We start from the raw sequence: 19280 nt of genomic DNA, 5'->3' as shown, positions 1-19280 counted from the left end.
ACTGCTATTACCCCATATACATCTAGTATACACTGCTATTACCCCATATACATCTAGTATACACTGCTATTACCCCATATACATCTAGTATACACTGATATTACCCCATATACCTCTAGTATACACTGATATTACCCCATATACATCTAGTATACACTGATATTACCCCATATACATCTAGTATACACTGATATTACCCCATATACCTCCAGGATACACGTGACTATAGGGGGAGGGGACACATTACAGAGGCGGGGAGATTAAACTAGTTTCCAAGGATACGAGTCATGTGACCCAGTGGATCAGACCACGTGGGGCTCCCAGTGAAAGTAACAATGGCTGGCCACGTGCCCGGCCGCTCTGGGTGTTCCAAGATGGCGTCAGCCCATACTGGGGGATGTGAAGGACGCTGCAGGACCCCGGGCACGGCCTTCGAAGACCCGACAGCCCCTCGGGTGACAGGGACTATACAGGGAGGTTTACTGGAGCACCAAGATGGCGCCCAGTGCTTTATACCGAATCCTAATGCCGCATTAGAGAGGTTAAAGATGGCGGCGCTTCCGGGATGGGGGCGGTGTTACCATAGCGATCCGGTCCCACTCCCTGCAGGAGGCGGCGGCGCGATGTTGTGACGTTACTGTCGTGCGACTGCCTGACCGACGACGACAGAGAGAAAAGAGCGCGACCCGGTGACCAGGGAGGGGATGAGAGGACGCGGGGGAGCCTGGAGAGCAGCAGCGGACGTGTATGTGAGGGGCTGACCCGCGCCCCATTGTGTCACTGCCCCTCCATGACCTGCACCCCTGATATCACTGAGCCCCCTCCATGACCTGCACCCCTGATATCACTGAGCCCCCTCCATGACCTGCACCCCTGATATCACTGAGCCCCCTCCATGACCTGCACCCCCTGATATCACTGAGCCCCCTCCATGACCTGCACCCCTGATATCACTGAGCCCCCTCCATACCCTGCACCCCTGATATCACAGTGCCCCCTCCATGACCTGCACCCCTGATATCACTGAGCCCCCTCCATGACCTGCACCCCCTGATATCACTGAGCCCCCTCCATGACCTGCACCCCTGATATCACTGAGCCCCCTCCATACCCTGCACCCCCTGATATCACTGAGCCCCCTCCATGACCTGCACCCCTGATATCACTGAGCCCCCTCCATGACCTGCACCCCTGATATCACTGAGCCCCCTCCATACCCTGCACCCCCTGATATCACTGAGCCCCCTCCATGACCTGCACCCCTGATATCACTGAGCCCCCTCCATGACCTGCACCCCCTGATATCACTGAGCCCCCTCCATACCCTGCACCCCTGATATCACTGAGCCCCCTCCATGACCTGCACCCCTGATATCACTGAGCCCCCTCCATGACCTGCACCCCTGATATCACTGAGCCCCCTCCATACCCTGCACCCCCTGATATCACTGAGCCCCCTCCATACCCTGCACCCCCTGGTATCACTGAGCCCCCTCCATGACCTGCACCCCTGATATCACTGAGCCCCCTCCATGACCTGCACCCCTGATATCACTGAGCCCCCTCCATGACCTGCACCCCTGATATCACTGAGCCCCCTCCATACCCTGCACCCCCTGATATCACTGAGCCCCCTCCATACCCTGCACCCCCTGGTATCACTGAGCCCCCTCCATGACCTGCACCCCTGATATCACTGAGCCCCCTCCATGACCTGCACCCCTGATATCACTGAGCCCCCTCCATGACCTGCACCCCTGGTATCACTGAGCCCCCTCCATGACCTGCACCCCTGATATCACTGAGCCCCCTCCATGACCTGCACCCCTGATATCACTGAGCCCCCTCCATGACCTGCACCCCTGATATCACTGAGCCCCCTCCATGACCTGCACCCCCTGATATCACTGAGCCCCCTCCATGACCTGCACCCCCTGATATCACTGAGCCCCCTCCATACCCTGCACCCCCTGATATCACTGAGCCCCCTCCATGACCTGCACCCCTGATATCACTGAGCCCCCTCCATACCCTGCACCCCCTGATATCACTGAGCCCCCTCAATGACCTGCACCCCTGGTATCACTGAGCCCCCTCCATACCCTGTACCCCTGATATCACTGAGCCCCCTCCATGACCTGCACCCCTGATATCACTGAGCCCCCTCCATGACCTGCACCCCTGGTATCACTGAGCCCCCTCCATACCCTGCACCCCCTGATATCACTGAGCCCCCTCCATACCCTGCACCCCTGATATCACAGAGCCCCCTCCATGACCTGCACCCCTGATATCACTGAGCCCCCTCCATGACCTGCACCCCTGATATCACTGAGCCCCCTCCATGACCTGCACCCCTGATATCACTGAGCCCCCTCCATGACCTGCACCCCTGATATCACTGAGCCCCCTCCATACCCTGCACCCCTGATATCACTGAGCCCCCTCCATGACCTGCACCCCTGATATCATTGAGCCCCCTCCATGACCTGCACCCCTGATATCACTGAGCCCCCTCCATGACCTGCACCCCTGATATCACTGAGCCCCCTCCATGACCTGCACCCCCTGATATCACTGAACCCCCTCCATACCCTGCACCCCTGATATCACAGAGCCCCCTCCATACCCTGCACCCCTGATATCACTGAGCCCCCTCTATGACCTGCACCCCTGATATCACTGAGCCCCCTCCATGACCTGCACCCCCTGATATCACTGAGCCCCCTCCATACCCTGCACCCCCTGATATCACTGAGCCCCCTCCATGACCTGCACCCCTGATATCACTGAGCCCCCTCCATGACCTGCACCCCTGATATCACTGAGCCCCCTCCATGACCTGCACCCCTGATATCACTGAGCCCCCTCCATGACCTGCACCCCTGATATCACTGAGCCCCCTCCATGACCTGCACCCCTGATATCACTGAGCCCCCTCCATGACCTGCACCCCTGATATCACTGAGCCCCCTCCATGACCTGCACCCCTGATATCACTGAGCCCCCTCCATGACCTGCACCCCTGATATCACTGAGCCCCCTCCATACCCTGCACCCCCTGATATCACTGAGCCCCCTCCATACCCTGCACCCCCTGATATCACTGAGCCCCCTCCATGACCTGCACCCCTGATATCACTGAGCCCCCTCCATGACCTGCACCCCTGATATCACTGAGCCCCCTCCATACCCTGCACCCCTGATATCACAGAGCCCCCTCCATACCCTGCACCCCTGATATCACTGAGCCCCCTCTATGACCTGCACCCCTGATATCACTGAGCCCCCTCCATGACCTGCACCCCCTGATATCACTGAGCCCCCTCCATACCCTGCACCCCCTGATATCACTGAGCCCCCTCCATGACCTGCACCCCTGATATCACTGAGCCCCCTCCATGACCTGCACCCCTGATATCACTGAGCCCCCTCCATGACCTGCACCCCTGATATCACTGAGCCCCCTCCATGACCTGCACCCCTGATATCACTGAACCCCCTCCATGACCTGCACCCCTGATATCACTGAGCCCCCTCCATGACCTGCACCCCTGATATCACTGAGCCCCCTCCATGACCTGCACCCCTGATATCACTGAGCCCCCTCCATGACCTGCACCCCTGATATCACTGAGCCCCCTCCATACCCTGCACCCCCTGATATCACTGAGCCCCCTCCATGACCTGCACCCCTGATATCACTGAGCCCCCTCCATGACCTGCACCCCTGATATCACTGAGCCCCCTCCATACCCTGCACCCCCTGATATCACTGAGCCCCCTCCATACCCTGCACCCCCTGATATCACTGAGCCCCCTCCATACCCTGCACCCCCTGATATCACTGAGCCCCCTCCATACCCTTCACCCCCTGATATCACTGAGCCCCCTCCATGACCTGCACCCCTGATATCACTGAGCCCCCTCCATACCCTTCACCCCTGATATCACTGAGCCCCCTCCATACCCTTCACCCCTGATATCACTGAGCCCCCTCCATACCCTTCACCCCTGATATCACTGAGCCCCCTCCATACCCTGCACCCCCTGATATCACTGAGCCCCCTCCATACCCTGCACCCCCTGATATCACTGAGCCCCCTCCATACCCTGCACCCCCTGATATCACTGAGCCCCCTCCATGACCTGCACCCCTGATATCACTGAGCCCCCTCCATGACCTGCACCCCTGATATCACTGAGCCCCCTCCATGACCTGCACCCCTGATATCACTGAGCCCCCTCCATACCCTGCACCCCCTGATATCACTGAGCCCCCTCCATACCCTGCACCCCCTGATATCACTGAGCCCCCTCCATGACCTGCACCCCTGATATCACTGAGCCCCCTCCATGACCTGCACCCCTGATATCACTGAGCCCCCTCCATACCCTGCACCCCCTGATATCACTGCCCCCTCCATGACCTGCACCCCCTGATATCACTGAGCCCCCTCCATACCCTGCACCCCCTGATATCACTGAGCCCCCTCCATACCCTGCACCCCCTGATATCACTGAGCCCCCTCCATGACCTGCACCCCTGATATCACTGAGCCCCCTCCATGACCTGCACCCCTGATATCACTGAGCCCCCTCCATACCCTGCACCCCCTGATATCACTGCCCCCTCCATGACCTGCACCCCCTGATATCACTGAGCCCCCTCCATGACCTGCACCCCTGATATCACTGAGCCCCCTCCATGACCTGCACCCCTGATATCACTGAGCCCCCTCCATGACCTGCACCCCTGATATCACTGAGCCCCCTCCATGACCTGCACCCCTGATATCACTGAGCCCCCTCCATACCCTGATATCACTGAGCCCCCTCCATACCCTGCACCCCTGATATCACTGAGCCCCCTCCATACCCTGCACCCCTGATATCACTGAGCCCCCTCCATGACCTGCACCCCCTGATATCACTGAGCCCCCTCCATACCCTGCACCCCTGATATCACTGAGCCCCCTCCATGACCTGCACCCCTGATATCACTGAGCCCCCTCCATGACCTGCACCCCTGATATCACTGAGCCCCCTCCATGACCTGCACCCCTGATATCACTGAGCCCCCTCCATACCCTGCACCCCTGATATCACTGAGCCCCCTCCATACCCTGCACCCCCTGATATCACTGCCCCCTCCATGACCTGCACCCCTGATATCACTGAGCCCCCTCCATGACCTGCACCCCTGATATCACTGAGCCCCCTCCATGACCTGCACCCCTGATATCACTGAGCCCCCTCCATGACCTGCACCCCTGATATCACTGAGCCCCCTCCATGACCTGCACCCCTGATATCACTGAGCCCCCTCCATGACCTGCACCCCTGATATCACTGAGCCCCCTCCATGACCTGCACCCCTGATATCACTGAGCCCCCTCCATGACCTGCACCCCTGATATCACTGAGCCCCCTCCATGACCTGCACCCCCTGATATCACTGAGCCCCCTCCATGACCTGCACCCCTGATATCACTGAGCCCCCTCCATGACCTGCACCCCTGATATCACTGAGCCCCCTCCATGACCTGCACCCCTGATATCACTGAGCCCCCTCCATGACCTGCACCCCTGATATCACTGAGCCCCCTCCATACCCTGCACCCCCTGATATCACTGAACCCCCTCCATGACCTGCACCCCCTGATATCACTGAGCCCCCTCCATACCCTGCACCCCCTGATATCACTGAGCCCCCTCCATACCCTGCACCCCCTGATATCACTGAGCCCCCTCCATGACCTGCACCCCCTGATATCACTGAGCCCCCTCCATGACCTGCACCCCTGATATCACTGAGCCCCCTCCATGACCTGCACCCCTGATATCACTGAGCCCCCTCCATGACCTGCACCCCTGATATCACTGAGCCCCCTCCATACCCTGCACCCCTGATATCACAGTGCCCCTTCATGACCTGCACCCCCTGATATCACTGAGCCCCCTCCATACCCTGCACCCCCTGATATCACTGAGCCCCCTCCATGACCTGCACCCCTGATATCACTGAGCCCCCTCCATGACCTGCACCCCTGATATCACTGAGCCCTCTCCATACCCTGCACCCCTGATATCACTGAGCCCCCTCCATACCCTGATATCACTGAGCCCCCTCCATACCCTGATATCACTGAGCCCCCTCCATGACCTGCACCCCTGATATCACTGAGCCCCCTCCATACCCTGATATCACTGAGCCCCCTCCATGACCTGCACCCCTGATATCACTGAGCCCCCTCCATACCCTGCACCCCCTGATATCACTGAGCCCCTCCATACCCTGCACCCCCTGATATCACTGAGCCCCCTCCATACCCTGCACCCCTGATATCACTGAGCCCCTCCATACCCTGCACCCCTGATATCACTGAGCCCCCTCTATACCCTGATATCACTGAGCCCCCTCCATACCCTGCACCCCTGATATCACTGAGCCCCCTCCATACCCTGCACCCCTGATATCACTGAGCCCCCTCCATGACCTGCACCCCCTGATATCACTGAGCCCCCTCCATACCCTGCACCCCCTGATATCACTGAGCCCCCTCCATACCCTGCACCCCTGGTATCACTGAGCTCCCTCCATTCCCTGCACCCCCTGATATCACTGTGCCCCTTATATCACCGTGCTCCCCTCCATACCCTTCACCCCCTGATCTCACTGAGCCCCTCTCCATACCCTGCACCCCCTGATATCACTGAGCCCCTCTCCATACCCTGCACCCCCTGATATCACTGAGCCCCCTCCATGACCTGCACCCCCTGATATCACTGAGCCCCCTCCATGACCTGCACCCCTGATATCACTGAGCCCCCTCCATACCCTGCACCCCTGATATCACTGAGCCCCCTGCACCCCCTGATATCACTGAGCCCCCTCCATGACCTGCACCCCCTGATATCACTGAGCCCCCTCCATGACCTGCACCCCCTGATATCACTGAGCCCCCTCCATACCCTGCACCCCTGGTATCACTGAGCTCCCTCCATTCCCTGCACCTCTGATATCACAGTACCCCCTCCATACCCTGCACCCCCTGATATCACTGTGCCCCCTCCTTCCCCTGCACCCCCTGATCTCACTGTGCCCCTTATATCACAGTGCTCCCCTCCATGACCTGCACCCCCTGATCTCACTGAGCCCCCCTCCATACCCTGCACCCCCTGATATCACTGAGCCCCCTCCATACCCTGCACCCCTGATATCACTGAGCCCCCTCCATGACCTGCACCCCCTGATATCACTGAGCCCCCTCCATGACCTGCACCCCTGATATCACTGTGCCATCTCCATACCCTGCACCCCTGATATCACTGAGCCCCCTCTATGACCTGCACCCCTGATATCACTGAGCCCCCTCCATACCCTGCACCCCCTGATATCACTGAGCCCCCTCCATGACCTGCACCCCTGATATCACTGAGCCCCCTCCATGACCTGCACCCCCTGATATCACTGAGCCCCCTCCATGACCTGCACCCCCTGATATCACTGTGCCCCCTCCATGACCTGCACCCCTGATATCACTGAGCCCCCTCCATGACCTGCACCCCTGATATCACTGAGCCCCCTCCATGACCTGCACCCCCTGATATCACTGAGCCCCCTCCATGACCTGCACCCCTGATATCACTGAGCCCCCTCCATGACCTGCACCCCTGATATCACTGAGCCCCCTCCATGACCTGCACCCCTGATATCACTGAGCCCCCTCCATGACCTGTACCCCTGATATCACTGAGCCCCCTCCATACCCTGCACCCCCTGATATCACTGAGCCCCCTCCATGACCTGCACCCCCTGATATCACTGAGCCCCCTCCATGACCTGCACCCCCTGATATCACTGTGCCCCCTCCATACCCTGCACCCCCTGATATCACTGTGCCCCCTCCTTACCCTGCACCCCTGATATCACTGAGCCCCCTCCATGACCTGCACCCCCTGATATCACTGAGCCCCCTCCATACCCTGCACCCCTGATATCACTGTGCCCCCTCCATGACCTGCACCCCCTGATATCACTGAGCCCCCTCCATACCCTGCACCCCTGATATCACAGTGCTCCCCTCCTTACCCTGCACCCCCTCATATCACTGAGCCCCCTCCATACCCTGCACCCCTGATATCACAGTGCTCCCCTCCTTACCCTGCACCCCCTCATATCACTGAGCCCCCTCCATACCCTGCACCCCTGATATCACTGAGCCCCCTCCATGACCTGCACCCCCTGATATCACTGAGCCCCCTCCATACCCTGCACCCCTGATATCACAGTGCTCCCCTCCTTACCCTGCACCCCCTCATATCACTGAGCCCCCTCCATACCCTGCACCCCTGATATCACAGTGCCCCTTCATGACCTGCACCCCTGATATCACTGTGCCATCTCCATACCCTGCACCCCCTGATATCACTGAGCCCCCTCCATGACCTGCACCCCTGATATCACTGAGCCCCCTTCATACCCTGCACCTCTGATATCACTGAGCCCCCTCCATACCTTGCACCCCCTGATATCACTGTGCCATCTCCATACCCTGCACCCCCTGATATCACTGTGCCCCCTCCTTACCCTGCACCCCCTGATATCACTGTGCCATCTCCATACCCTGCACCCCTGATATCACTGAGCCCCCTCTATGACCTGCACTCCTGATATCACTGAGCCCCCTCCATACCCTGCACCCCCTGATATCACTGAGCCTCCTCCATGACCTGCACCCCTGATATCACTGAGCCCCCTCCATGACCTGCACCCCTGATATCACTGAGCCCCTTCCATACCCTGCACCCCCTGATATCACTGAGCCCCCTCCATGACCTGCACCCCCTGATATCACTGAGCCCCTTCCATACCCTGCACCCCCTGATATCACTGAGCCCCCTCCATGACCTGCACCCCCTGATATCACTGAGCCCCCTCCATGACCTGCACCCCTGATATCACAGTGCCATCTCCATACCCTGCACCCCCTGATATCACTGTGCCCCCTCCTTACCCTGCACCCCCTGATATCACTGTGCCCCCTCCTTACCCTGCACCCCCTGATATCACTGTGCCCCCTCCTTACCCTGCACCCCCTGATATCACTGTGCCCCCTCCATGACCTGCACCCCTGATATCACTGAGCCCCCTCCATGACCTGCACCCCCTGATATCACTGAGCCCCCTCCATACCCTGCACCCCTAATATCACTGAGCCCCCTCCATGACCTGCACCCCCTGATATCACAGTGCCATCTCCATACCCTGCACCCCCTGATATCACTGAGCCCCCTCCATACCCTGCACCCCCTGGTATCACTGAGCCCCCTCCATACCCTGCACCCCTGATATCACTGAGCCCCCTCCATACCCTGCACCCCTAATATCACTGAGCCCCCTCCATGACCTGCACCCCCTGATATCACAGTGCCATCTCCATACCCTGCACCCCCTGATATCACTGAGCCCCCTCCATGACCTGCACCCCCTGATATCACTGAGCCCCCTCCATGACCTGCACCCCCTGATATCACTGAGCCCCCTCCATACCCTGCACCTCTGATATCACAGAGCCCCCTCCTTACCCTGCACCCCCTGATATCACTGTGCCCCCTCCTTACCCTGCACCCCCTGATATCACTGTGCCCCCTCCTTACCCTGCACCCCCTGATATCACTGAGCCCCCTCCATACCCTGCACCCCCTGATATCACTGAGCCCCCTCCATGACCTGCACCCCTGATATCACTGTGCCCCCTCCATACCCTGCACCCCCTGTTACACTGAGCCCCCTCCATACCCTGCACCCCTGATATCACTGTGCCCCCTCCATACCCTGCACCCCCTGTTACACTGAGCCCCCTCCATACCCTGCACCCCCTGATATCACTGAGCCCCCTCCATGACCTGCACCCCTGATATCACTGAGCCCCCTCCATGACCTGCACCCCTGATATCACTGAGCCCCCTCCATGACCTGCACCCCTGATATCACTGAGCCCCCTCCATACCCTGCACCCCTGATATCACTGAGCCCCCTCCATACCCTGCACCCCTGATATCACTGAGCCCCCTCCATACCCTGCACTTCTGATATCACTGAGCCCCCTCCATACCCTGCACCCCCTCATATCACTGAGCCCCCTCCTTACCCTGCACCCCCTGATATCACAGTGCCCCCTCCATGACCTGCACCCCCTGATATCACAGTGCCCCCTCCATGACCTGCACCCCCTGATATCACAGTGCCCCCTCCATGACCTGCACCCCCTGATATCACAGTGCCCCCTCCATGTCCTGCACCCCCTGATATCACAGTGCCCCCTCCATGTCCTGCACCCCCTGATATCACTGAGCCCCCTCCATACCCTGCACCCCTGATATCACTGAGCCCCCTCCATACCCTGCACCCCCTGATATCACAGTGCCCCTTCATGACCTGCACCCCCTGATATCACAGTGCCCCTTCATGACCTGCACCCCCTGATATCACTGAGCCGCCTCCATGACCTGCACCCCCTGATATCACTGAGCCGCCTCCATGACCTGCACCCCCTGATATCACTGAGCCCCCTCCTTACCCTGCACCCCCTGATATCACTGAGCCCCCTCCATACCCTGCACCCCCTGATATCACAGTGCCCCCTCCATACCCTGCACCCCCTGATATCACAGTGCCCCCTCCATACCCTGCACCCCCTGATATCACAGTGCCCCCTCTATACCCTGCACCCCCTGATATCAGTGCCCCCTCCATACCCTGCACCCCCTGATATCAGTGCCCCCTCCATACCCTGCACCCCCTGATATCACAGTGCCCCCTCCATACCCTGCACCCCCTGATATCACAGTGCCCCCTCCATACCCTGCACCCCCTGATATCACAGTGCCCCCTCCATACCCTGCACCCCCTGATATCACAGTGCCCCCTCCATACCCTGCACCCCCTGATATCACAGTGCCCCCTCCATACCCTGCACCCCCTGATATCACAGTGCCCCCTCCATTCCCTGCACCCCCTGATATCACAGTGCCCCCTCCATACCCTGCACCCCCTGATATCACAGTGCCCCCTCCATACCCTGCACCCCCTGATATCACAGTGCCCCCTCCATACCCTGCACCCCCTGATATCACAGTGCCCACTCCATGACCTGCACCCCCTGATATCAGTGCCCACTCCATGACCTGCACCCCCTGATATCACTGTGCCCCCTCCATACCCTGCACCCCCTGATATCACTGTGCCCCCTCCATACCCTGCACCCCCTGATATCACTGTGCCCCCTCCATACCCTGCACCCCCTGATATCACAGTGCCCCCTCCATACCCTGTAATATTGCAATGTGGACCCGGTCGGAGTCCTGCGTTTCTTCTGTGGGGGTGGTGCCATGAGGTATCTCTGCTTTGTCTTGCAGCTCCCCACGATGAGGCACACCCCAGTCCAGCGCCCCTTTGCCAGCCACTTCCTGCCTCCCGGGAAGCACGATAAGCTGTTCAGCATCCAGGAAGATGGCTGCTGGGAGACGGAGGAGTCCCCCCAACTGAAGACCACATGCAGGCAGCCCCCGCGACAGCGGCGAGGGCGGAGACAGCGGCTGCGCGTGTTGCGTTCTCTGTGCATGCGCCTCTACAAGAAGACAATCTCGCTGCCCTTCTACTGGAAGATATGGGGCAGTTTGGGGGGACGCAGGAGACGTTTAGGTGCCAGGAGGAGGGAAGGAGGAGGCGGCTCAGCCGGGATGGAGGTGGGAAAAGCACAACGCCTGGGACCTATGGAGGAGCCGTCACTGGCCAATCACATTGCTGAAGAGGATGGCGGTAAGTAGCGTGTACGTGTCGGCTTATGTCCTCTGTCCGTGCGACCCATCCCCCATCACCTGCTTCTTTTTACCATCAGGTCCAATGCTTGGACTTCCCAACGGTTTCTCCCCTCTCCCCCTTGAGTCTGAGACCATCCTCATCAGCAACGTGTGCAGCATCGGGACACCGGACGGTCCTACCCCAAATGGACCCCACAACCAGGGAGGCTTAACCCTATCTGTAGAGAAGGAGGTCCCGACCCCAGCGTTAACCGAGGAGCATGTGGCCTGCGTGCAAAGTGAGTTCATCACCGCAGCCGCCGTTCACACCGCGAGCAGCTCCTGGTGTGTACGGTAAATGCAGGCCGCCTCCGCCTGACTGGCACCATTCACTGCGAAATTGAGAAAAGCTATTTGGTCATTTTGATATATAGAGTTCATCGAAGTCCCGGGCTGTCATGACACCGGATCAATTGTGTCAGCTGTAAAAAAACAAAACGCCAGAACCCACCACAAGTGGAGTGGGCCCATCTCATGAGCCCATTCCATAAACCTCTTCTGCTATTACATGTCAGGAAGGGGTTAAATGTCAGCGACCTATTATACACACGTTCCATACACCTTAAGATTGGGTTGGTCCCTCTTCTTGGAAGGTCAGCCCTCTGCTCCTCTGGGAAGACTTTTTACAAGATATTGGGGGGATTTTTGCCCAATATCCAGGACACCATTTGTGAAGTCAGACCCCGATGGTGGAGGAGAGGGCCCGGCTCCCAGTCTCCGCTCTGGTGTTGGATGGGGTTAAGGTCAGGGCTCTGTGTGGCCAGTCGGGTTCTTCCAGACTCCCCCAGCCATGTCTTTGTGGAACTTGCTCTGTGCACTGGGACTCTGTCCTGGAGGAGCAGAAAAGGGCCTTCTCCAAACGGTCACCATACACTTATCCACAATGTCTCTTCTGCTAAAGCTTTAAGGTTTCCTTTAACTGGAACTAAAAGGCCGAAGCCGACCCCTGAAACCCCCCCCCCCCCCCCTAGCATTACCCCTCCCTTACCAGACTGTAAGGCACATAACGTTCTCCAGATAGAGAAGTGTGATTGGTCACTGCACAGAAGTCCACTGGTGCCGTGATTTAGACCCTCTATCCCACGCCTGGCATCGTGTGTGGTGATGTAAGGCTGGCACGCAGCAGCTATGGAAACCCATGCCATGAAGTTCTTGGAGATCTGGACTACAGTTATGGTGTCCGCAGAGTGTTGGTGACTTAAGCACTTGTTCCTCAGCACCCGACAGCCCTGCTCAGTAACTTTTTGGTCTCCAGTTCATGGCTGAGTTATTCTGGTTCCTTCTACTTTACAAAATTATAGCATGGCTAGAGGCTGGATGTTATACACCTGTGGTAATGGTAGACTGCATGGCTGGATGTTATACACTGTGGTAATGGTAGACTGCATGGCTGGATGTTATACACCTGTGGTAATGGTAGACTGCACGGCTAGAGGCTGGATATTATACACTGTGGTAATGGTAGACTGCATGGCTAGAGGCTGGATATTATACACCTGTGGTAATGGCGGACTGCATGGCTAGAGGATGGATGTTATACACCTATGGTAATGGTAGACTGCATGGCTGGATGTTATACACTGTGGTAATGGTAGACTGCATGGCTAGAGGCTGGATGTTATACACTGTGGTAATGGTAGACTGCATGGCTAGAGGCTGGATGTTATACACTGCCGTAATGGTAGACTGCATGGCTAGAGGCTGGATGTTATACACTGCGGTAATGGTAGACTGCATGGCTAGAGGCTGGATGTTACACTGTGGTAATGGTAGACTGCATGGCTAGAGGCTGGATGTTATACACCTGTGCTATTGGGGCTGAAGTCAATGATGTGGGACCTGATGTGAACTCCATGTAGTGGATGCCATGTTCTGGATGAGCAGGCTTTCTAGATTACTGGCGTTGTCTTGTGGGGGGCTGCGGCGGCTGATGCTACCTTCTCCTCTCCCAGGTATCCTGGACCAGTTCCTCCAGACGTACGGCAGTCTGATTCCGCTGGGGACGGACGAGGTGTTGGACAAGCTTGAGGATGTGTTCCAGCAGTCATTCTCCACCCCCTCCAGGTACGTGTAGTTCAGGACTGTGTGACGTCACACACTGCGACCTTCTAAGCGTGGACGTACATGTCACGTGGGAAAGAAACTGCTAACCAGTATCCAATGTAAATGGAAGATGATGGGAGTATTACTGACCACATCTGTTTTCCCCCTCGCCTATGACAGCACCCATGGAGAGACCGCCTCCTACTCCTCAGGACAGGAAACAGGAACCAGAAACCGCTTTAAAAGAGGGACCGCCCTCTCCACCACCAATTCTGTTTACTGTCTTAAGGGGACAGTAGGGAGTCGGAAACCGTCAATAGATGGAGCTGCAGGCGCCCCGACTGTGTAGGAGGGCTTACCCGTCCCCCGACTGTGTAGGAGGGCTTACCTGTGCGCTGTAAGTCTCCTTTAGGCTGAGTTCACACGGGCGCAATGTGGGAGGTGAACGTATTGCACCCGCACTGAATCTGGACCCATTCATTTCTATGGGGCTGTGCACACGAGCGGTGATTTTCACACATCACTTATGCATTGCGTGAAAATCGCAGCATGCTCTATATTCTGCGTTTTCCACGCAACGCAGGCCCCATAGAAATGAATGGGGCAAGCAAGTGCGGATGCGGTGCGATTTTCACGCACGGTTGCTAGGAGACGATTGGGATGGAGACCCGATCATTATTATTATTTTCCCTTATAACATGCTTATAAGGGAAAATAATAGCATTCTGAATACAGAGTGCATGGTACAATAGGGGTTAAAAAAAATAAATAATTAAACTCACCTTAATCCACTTGATCGCGGAGCCGGCTTCTCTTCTGTCTTCTTTTTTGCTGATTGCAGGAAAAGGACCTGTGGTGATGTCACTCCGGTCATCACATGATCCATCACCATGGTAAAAGATTGTGATGGACCATGTGATGACCGGAGTGACGTCACCACAGGTCCTTTTCCTGCAATCAGCAAAGAAGGAGACAGAAGAGAAGCCGGGCTGCGCGATCCAGTGGACTAAGGTGAGTTTAATTATTTTTTATTTATTTTTTAACCCCTCCAGCGCTATTTTACTATGCAATCTACAGAACACCGATCCCAAGCCCGAACTTCTGTGAAGAAGTTCGGGTTTGGGTACCAAACATGCCGATTTTTCTCACGCGAGTGCAAAACGCATTACAATGTTTTGCACTCGCGCTGAAAAATCGTGCATGTTCCCGCAACGCACCCGCACCTTTTCCCGCAACGCCCGTGTGAACTCAGCCTTAGGAGCCGCTGCTAAGTCTGGGCCTCTTTCTCCCTCCTCCCTGCTCCGCACCTTCTCGGCCCAGGGGGGTGTTTTTACCTTTCTGCCTCTGCTGCCTGGACAGTGATGTACCTCCGGTGGAGGGAAGCTATCCCTGTAAGCCGGAAGTGGGGGGGGGGGGGGGGCTGGCGTGCGCGCCCGGGTGAGAAAAGCCGAGCCAGCTCACTGCCCTGCTGGCTGAAGAAGCGGGAAGTTCCTCCGTTTGGAAGATCCAGTGTCTGAACATGGAGCAGTCTCCGCGCACAGAAGCCACTGAAACCACCAATGATATGCCGATACCGCGGTGGGGTAAGAGGGGTGATCCCCCATGTGCTTGTGGTTGTTTACTCATGGGGGTCATCTTCTGTGTCTGAGTCTAGAAAGGTCTCCAGATCAAAGGACAAGCGGTGTGCTATATGTAAAAAGAAACTACCCTCTGCCTGGGCGAAGCCCCTTTGCCAGGCTTGTGTGAGCAAGTTAATGGAGGAGAAAGCTCCGTCTCTGATGGGCAGCATCACGCAGATGATCTGAGAGAAGGTTTAGGAGTTGGTTAGCGGTCTGCTCAAAAGCCGCCCTAGTACCTCTGCAGCGGCATCAAATCCCCCCTCCAGCGACACTGATGTACTTTCTGGATTGGAGGAAGAGGGAGAATTTCTTTCATCAAATGAGTCCTCTGAGGAAGCCGCTCATACAGAGAACATTAATTCCCTAGTAAAGGTTGTGCGAGCTGCTATGGGATTAGATGACCCAAAGCCGACGCAGTGGATGAAGGATCACATTAAAGGGGGTACCCCTAGGTATCATCATTTCCTACTTTTTATAATGCCCTAGATTTTATGGCGGATGCTTCGGCCAACTCCCTAAGATTATCGGCCAGGGCTTCCGCTTTATCCAATGCTGCCCGTAGGGCTATCTGGTTGAAAAGCTGGAGCTGAGATGCTAGCTCGAAGGCTAAGCTTTGTGGCATTCCGTGTCAAGGGGAATTCTTATTTGGCCCGGTCCTCGATGATCTTCTTGAGAAGGCCTCTGATAAAGAGGGGTTTTCTTTCCATCAGTCAGCCCCCCAAAAAATCTTTCCTCCCCAAGTTTAACAGGGAAGTTTTCAGAGGAAGAGAAAGATCTAGACAATATATAGGAGCGGCAAAAAAGTCGGAGGCCTCAAAAAAGCAGCCCCAATGATGCCAGGCCTCTGGTGGGCGGTCGTCTGTCTCACTTTTCAAGTCGGTGGCAAAAAATCTCCAACAGCCCATGGATAAATGCTCTTATAAAAGAAGGCTTAAAATGTAATTTTCAGAGGCTTCCAGAAGACAGATTTGCGTTGACAGACGATCGTGCAGACCCCACAAGGCAGGCAGCCATTATTTCAGAGGTTTATTCCCTATAGCAAAAAAAGGATTGGTGGAGGTTCCAAATCAAGAAGAGGCAAGAGGATTTTACTCAACTTTTTTTTTTTTTTTGTAAAAAAAAGCCGAAAGGTTCTTTTAAGTTTATCATGGTATGAAAACGTCTGAACAGTTTTTTGGTGAACGAAAAACTTCGGATGGAATCCATCGGGTCAGCAGTGAACTACCTCTTCCCAGATTGTTACATGGCCACAGTGGATCTCAGGGATGCTTATTATCATGTTCCTATCCATCCCCACCACCAAAAGTTTTTGAGAGTAGCAGTTCTCTTAGAGAGCGGAATTATGCATTTCAGGCCCTTCCCTTTGGACTGTCTCAGGCAACAAGGGTTTTTACGAAGATCATTGCAGAGATGATGGCTGATGTGAAAGGGAATTATCACCAAGTCCTTCTCTATCTAGACGATTTTCTGCTCCTCGCCCAGTCAGATCACATCTTGGAAGTACAGATTACCTGGTTGAGAGAGGTTCTGGACAAACTAGGATGGGAGATAAGCTTAGAAAAGTCCAGTTTGGAACTGAGTCAAAAGTGCAGTTTTTTTGGGGATGATCTTAGATTCAAAGTCCCAGAGGTGTATTTTGCCCTTACACAAAGCTCTGCTGATCTCCTCAAGGATTCAGAACCTTCTTTCTCGGCAGGTAGTTTCCCTACGAGAAGCCATGTCGGTGCTGTGGCTGATGACTGCCGCGATTCCAGGAGTGGAATGGGCCCAGTACCACTCAAGGCCCCTTCAGATTCTGGAGGTTTGGGACAGGCGTACTCTCTCTCTGGATCGGGAGTTTCAGCTATCATCCCAGACGTTGCTTCCTCTAGAGTGGTGGATGAATCTTCACAATCTACATAAGGGTGTTCCCTGGCACAGAGATGCCGTCCTCTCTTTGACCACGGATGCCAGCCACTTCGGTTGGGGAGCCCATGTAGAGTCTCTGCTACTGCAGGGAACCTGGGACTTCGGTTCCCGTACTCAGTCTTAAAATTTCGGAGAACTGAATGCTATCAGATTAGCATTGACTCAGTCTTCCGTTAATCAGGGGCAGAAATGTCAGGATCTACGCGGACAATATGACAGCAGTTGCCCATATCAACAAGCAGGGTGGTACCAGAGCTCAAAGTCTGATGACCCTAAGCCACCATGTTTCAGGCTAGCGGAGGATTTTCTCATCTCTTTCTGCAGTGCATCTAAAAGGGGTAGACAACGTAGAAGCAGATTTCCTCAGCCGTCATAAACTATGCCAGAGCGAGTGGTCCCTAGATCAGGGGGTTTTCAACAAAATCTCGGCCTTATGGGGCGTCCCGGAAATAGACCTCTTTGCCACCAGGTCAAACAGGAAGGTGGAGGGGTTCTTTTCTCTGTCACCAAGAGATCAACCGAAGGCTGTAGACACGTTGGCTCAGTCCTGGAGAAGGGGTCTTCTTTATGCCTCCCCCCCCCCCTGCTGAAGCTGTTGCCAAGGGTACTCAAAAAGGTAAGTCATAGCCCCTTTTGGCCAAGGAGGGTGTGGTTTTCAGGGCTCCACAGAATGTCAGTCGCCACCCTCTGGGTTCTTACAGTTTTCTGGGGTCTTTTAGCTCGGGGACCAATTCTTCACCCTGAAGTGGAGTTTTCATCTGACTGCCTGGTTTTTGAGAGGGAAATTTTAAAAAGAAGGGGTCTCTCTGATGAGGTCATCACTATGTTGGCTGGTCGTAAGAAGGTCACTTCTGACATTTATTTGAGGATTTTGAGGGCTTTCTGCAGATTTGCCGATTTAAACCAGTGGATGTTCTGGAGGCTCTAGATATTCCTTTTGTCTTACATTTTTTACAGGAAGGTTGGAGAAAAAAACTTAGACCGGGCACTTTAAAGGTGCAGATCTCAGCCTTAAGCGCCCTATTTGAATTTAAATTAGTGGGGTCATCCCTTGGTAAAGAGATTCATCACTGCAGTTTTAAAATTATCCCCAGTTTGCAAAAATAGGATCCCTCCTAGGGATCTAAACTTGGTTCTTTCAGCCCTGACGTCAGATCCTTTTGAGCCGATAGACAATATTTCCACTAAGATGATCTCCCTAAAGCTGCCCTTTCTCCTAGCTATTACCTCTGCTAGACGGGTTAGTGAGATGGCTGCTCTTTCCATTGACCAGCCTTACTTAAGGATCTTGGAGGATCGGGTGGTTCTATCTCCTGATCCTTCCTTTTTGCCAAAAGTGTCTTCCTCTTTTCACCGTACCCAAGAGATAGTTCTTCCCTCCTCCTGTGCTTCTCCGAAAAATTGAGAAGGATACGGAGTTTCATTGTTTAGACGTGAGGAGATGTTTAATTAATATCTGCAGGTCACGCAGCCATGGAGGTCTTCCTCCCGCCTGTTGCTTTTGCTTTCAGGGTAGTAAGAGGGGCTCCGCTGCATCTTCCCAGACTATCGCTAGATGGATCAGGCAGGCTATTTACTTAGCATACTATTCCAAGGGAGCTCTTCCATTATCTGGGTTCGGGGCTCACTCTACTAGATCAGTCTCTACCTCTTGGGCAGAGACGGTCTCCGCTTCTATAAAGCAGATTTGCAGGGCTGCCACATGGAGTTCCCCACATACTTTTTTCAAATATTATAAACTTCAGCTTCCTTCTAATGAAGGCCTGATATTTGGCCGTAAAGTACTTCAGGCCGTTGTCCCACCCTAGATAGATCTCGCTTATATCTCCATGGGTGCTGTCA

General features: G+C 55.6%; 1 protein-coding gene across 1 annotated transcript in view; it reads left to right on the top strand.

The window, feature by feature from the left end:
- The first annotated feature begins 577 nt into the window (after window positions 1-577).
- The window catches only part of SENP3 (SUMO specific peptidase 3), a 35371-nt gene continuing 16668 nt past the window's right edge, over window positions 578-19280 (top strand). Inside the window, exons 1-4 of the mRNA XM_040415366.1 lie at window positions 578-745; window positions 11425-11827; window positions 11907-12107; window positions 13821-13932. Coding sequence (XP_040271300.1) covers window positions 11434-11827; window positions 11907-12107; window positions 13821-13932 — 707 coding nt within the window. The 5' untranslated portion in view covers window positions 578-745; window positions 11425-11433. The remainder of the gene's footprint in view (window positions 746-11424; window positions 11828-11906; window positions 12108-13820; window positions 13933-19280) is intronic.

This window comes from Bufo bufo, chromosome 1 (assembly GCF_905171765.1).
Source record: "Bufo bufo chromosome 1, aBufBuf1.1, whole genome shotgun sequence".
In the NCBI taxonomy this organism is placed as follows: domain Eukaryota; kingdom Metazoa; phylum Chordata; class Amphibia; order Anura; family Bufonidae; genus Bufo; species Bufo bufo.
The sequence above is the reverse complement of the archived record's forward strand: the minus strand, read 5'-3'. Positions and strand labels throughout refer to the sequence as shown.